The following is a 4289-nucleotide window of genomic DNA, read 5'->3' as shown; positions in this document are numbered from 1 at the left end:
TATTTTCTGAATTACACGTCTGCTGAAGCAGTTGTTGACAAAATTCACATGTTCTGGTATAAACGGAATAATTTGTTATGGTCATACTTATATGGAGGGTAGTGTTACTCATTTTGATAAAAAACAAAATAGGAAGAATTAATCCAATTGACAAGAGTTATATGTAAATCTCAGGTGGACTAAATCCATTGTCATAGGAGTTATTTTCTTCTATTTAAAGAAAAATCACAAAATTTCGGGATTTTATAGTTTGAGTGTTTTTGAATCTAAGTTCTTTAAATTTTTGGAAGAAGAGATAAAGCCCCCAAAAGATGAAAGTTACCTGGTTCATGAAAGTCACCTGTAGATCTGAAAGGAGAACCAAGATCTTCTGAGCTCAAGGTTGATCTTCCCATTATACTAGGCTTCCAAATGCACTTTTATACATACTCCTTCTATACATTTAGACCACAAACACTGTGATTATTGAAATAATGAACATGGGAAAAACAAACACCCAGGATAAAGTTACCAAGTATACTCTCATCAATGGACTATTAGTGTTTATGAAGAAATTCTCCATTCTGAGTTAAGAGATCTGCTTTGTAGCCAATCAAATGAACAGTGAACTGGAAAAGGTGTAAAAGAACCAAGAATAGGGCTGTTAGCTGGAAGGGACCATTTAGATCATCTAATCCAATTCCTTTTATTTTAATGACGAGGGAACTGAAGCTCAGAGAAAGGAAGTAATGTGTTTGAGATGACATAGGCAGTAACTGGCAGATCAGTGATTCGAAAGAAATCCATGGTCCTTGCCACTGCATCATTTCCCTTTCATTAAGGAAAGACTTAAAACTTTTGCAAAATCCCATTGACAGTCCCACTGTTGGATTCAAATGGCTCTCTGAACATCTCTGTTTGGGTCTGAAAGTTTCCCCACTAGCATAAATACAATATACACACAGATATAGAGCTATTCTCCTAACCACACAGCACACAAGATAGTAAGGTCAATCACAAACTTTAAAATAACATATCCTAAGACTCCGTAGAGGAAGGCCTTGGTGAGGGCAGCACTGTATGCTCATATCTCATTCAGGCACTTACTATAGGATTTCAGATTCATCTTCTCAGGTAAGATGATGTTAATGGTATGCTCATCACCATTACTGTACCTGAGAAGCAAGTTCTTTTTTTTACGAAGGAGACGGCTGTACTTGGCATTGGAAAGCCACACCTCACACTTGTTGAAGAACACAATGCTGACAGTGCCCAGGACAACTAGGCATGTCAGCACCCCCAGGATGGTGAAACAGATGGCCTGGCTTTCATTAAGCAGAGGTTTACTGTTCTTGGTCAGCTCCCTCATGGTGATTTTCAGCATTCTGTGGTTGGGTTGATGGGTGGCAATCCTGCCCTGAGTCTCAGGGGGAAGTCGGTCAGGCAGCCCAGGACCCCTCTTGGTCTTGGTTCCTGGGTGGCTATGGTTTGGGTGGCCATGGTTACAAGTGGGCCCAGAGAATTCTGGTCTACAGAGGCATTCAAAGCCTCCTCTGGCATGAGGCACACAGGTACCCCCGTTCTCACAGGGACCGCTGGCACAATGGTCCCCCACACGTCGGCTGCAGGTCTTGTCCATGAACCCCAGTGGGCAGCGACAACGGAAGTCTCCGCCTATATCAGTGCACATACCTCCATTCTCACATGGATTTGGGACGCAGCTATTCATGTCGAGTTCACAGAAGTTGCCAGAGAAGCCCTCGGGGCACAGGCAGGAGGTATAGGAGGCGAGCCCATTGTCATCGATGCAAGCTCCTCCATTCTGGCAGGGAGAGCTAGGGCACAAGGTGAACAGGTGAGAAAGGAAGCTACGACATGGAAAGAAAAGTAAATCTGCAACAGAATTCCTTGTGTATTTTGAAAACAATTTCACAGAAGGCTGGCATGGTTCTTTTCAGGGCAGCTAGATGGTACAGTGGATAGAATGCCTCTCCTGGAGTCAGAAGGACCTGAGTTCAAATCCACCCTCAGCCACTTACTAGCTGTGTGACCCTGGGCAAGTCACTTAACCCTGTTTGCCTCAGTTTCCTCATGAGCTGGAGAAGTAAATAGTAAACCACTCTAGCATCTTTGCCAAAAAAAAAAAATTTAAAAAACCCAGATGGGGTCACAAAGAGTCTGAAATGACTGAAAAACAACAAATGGTTCTTTAAATTTTTCAGAGACTCCTCTGTCACAGAAGAATAGAATGTCATAATCAGAAGGGATCCAACCCTTTACAACCCCAATAATTCCCTCTGCAACAGTTTCTCACAAGTAGCCTTCTAGCCTCTGTTTGAAAACCTCCTGGAAAGGGGGAGTTCACTATCCCGCAGAAGCCAGCCATTTCTCTGTTTGTGAGAAAGTTGTCCTTATATCAAGCTGAAATCTGCCTCTCTGCCACATCTACCCATTATTCCTGGTTCTTTCCACTGAGGCCAAGCAGAATAAAACTAATCCTCCTTCTTCATGATGACCCTTTAAATATTTGCAGACAACTATCATGCTTTCTCCATTTTAAATACCTACAATTCTTTCAATCAATTATCATATGGCCTGGTTGCATTCTCCTGAACGTACTCTGGCTTATTTATGTCCTTGCCTGATGTGAGCAGAAGACAATGGGACCATCATCTTCCTCGTTCTGAATATTATACCTCAATTGTTGCAACCTAAGATCCATCATTTTTTCTGACTGCCTTGAGAAAACACAAAGAAAATGTCCTCCAAGAGGCATATAGTACATACATTTTGGGGGGGAAGGGGAGAAGGGAATTGGTTTTGTTTTGTGTTGCTTTTTTTTGATGAGGCAATCGGGTTTAAGTGACTTGCCCAGGGTCACAAAGCTAGTAAGTGTCAAGTGTCTGAGGCCAAATTTGAACTCAGGTCTTCCTGACCCCAAGGCCAGAGCTCTATCTACTGTGCCACCTGTCTGTCCCTTGGGAGAAGGGAATTTGACATGATTTATTTAGGGTTCTTTTTTAATGTATTGACACCTTTTGTTTTGATATTACCTACATTTCCCAATATATTCCTCAACCTTACTCTTCCAGAAAGCCATCACTCATAACAAAGAACAACAACAACAAAAAAAAAAAAAAAAACCAGCACAGCAAACGTTACCAACAGGTCCAAAAATATCTGATGTTATATTTAGTGTTCCATACTCATAGTCAAGGGTATACTAATAAATGTTTAACAACCAGCTCTTTTAAAGGAAAAAATGTATATAAACATGACACACTTATAAGTTTAACCTGCATCCCTGCCATTTGCTCTGTCACTTTCATAAGTCTAGCCAATCAACAAAACAATACATCAAGCCCTGATTTGTAGCATTTGCTGATTTCTGAGGTTTAAATGCTCACTCTGAAGATTTAATAATCAGCTTTTCAGAACAAATATGAGATGGCTTTGACACACTCCCTCCACATTCCACTACATCTTCAAAGAAGGAGGCGACCAGGCAGGTAGCATTATCTACCTTTAACAGATGAAATCAATGAGGCTCAAAGAGGGTAACCAACCTGTTCTCTAAGGTTGCACAGAAAATGAGCAGCAAAACCAGGACTAGAATCCAGGTCTCCCAGCTCTCAGTATTCCTTCTACGCCACTATGCCACTATGATGGTCATTGTTTTCTCTCTCTCCCCATTTCCTCACCATAATAAAAGAGGCAGTGCATAGTACATGCAGTAAATAGAGGCATGTGCCTGGGGCCTGACAGAAATTCAATATGTTCAGCTTCTTCAGTGCTTAGCTACTTCTCTCCAAGGGAATGGAAGGGAGATATGCCTAGAGCACATCTGTGGCAGGCAGGCAATGTTGTTCTTTGAGCTTTAGAAGATGGGTGAGGGAACAGAAGTACAGGCTTCATGTGGGCAGCGATCACAGACACATGAGTCATAAGGAACCTAAGAGAGTATCCAGATCGATCCACCATTTCACAGATGGCACAAGCATGGGAAATGGCTTGCTTGAGAACACACAGGGAGACAGTATCAGAGTCAGAATTCAAATCCAGGGACTCTGGCCACCAGACCTAAGGACTGGATTGAAGGTTGCAGCTCCAAATTCTGCACGATAAGCCAACCTCCTCCACAGCCAGAGCCCTGTCTATGGGATCTTTATGTCCTTTCTAGTCTCTGGGATCTCCAGAGATGCCAAAAGAAAGACCAGATCAGTGGAACTCTGAGCAACCGTGTGATGAAAATGATTACAAGGCTTTGGCTTCCCCCTCATTCTAGTAATGCTTGTTCTCTCTCTCTCTCT

General features: G+C 42.3%; 1 protein-coding gene across 1 annotated transcript in view; it reads right to left on the bottom strand.

Moving 5' to 3' along the window:
- Window positions 1-1063: 1063 nt before the first annotated feature.
- Window positions 1064-4289, bottom strand: part of DLK1 (delta like non-canonical Notch ligand 1) — a 36569-nt gene continuing 33343 nt past the window's right edge. The window contains exon 5 of the mRNA XM_027848988.1: window positions 1064-1814. Within this exon, the coding sequence (XP_027704789.1) occupies window positions 1064-1814 (751 nt within the window). The remainder of the gene's footprint in view (window positions 1815-4289) is intronic.

The sequence above is a fragment of the Vombatus ursinus genome, unplaced genomic scaffold, assembly GCF_900497805.2.
Source record: "Vombatus ursinus unplaced genomic scaffold, bare-nosed wombat genome assembly UNPS02007284.1, whole genome shotgun sequence".
Classification (NCBI taxonomy): domain Eukaryota; kingdom Metazoa; phylum Chordata; class Mammalia; order Diprotodontia; family Vombatidae; genus Vombatus; species Vombatus ursinus.
Note: the sequence above shows the minus strand (reverse complement) of the source record. Positions and strands in the feature narration are given on the sequence as shown.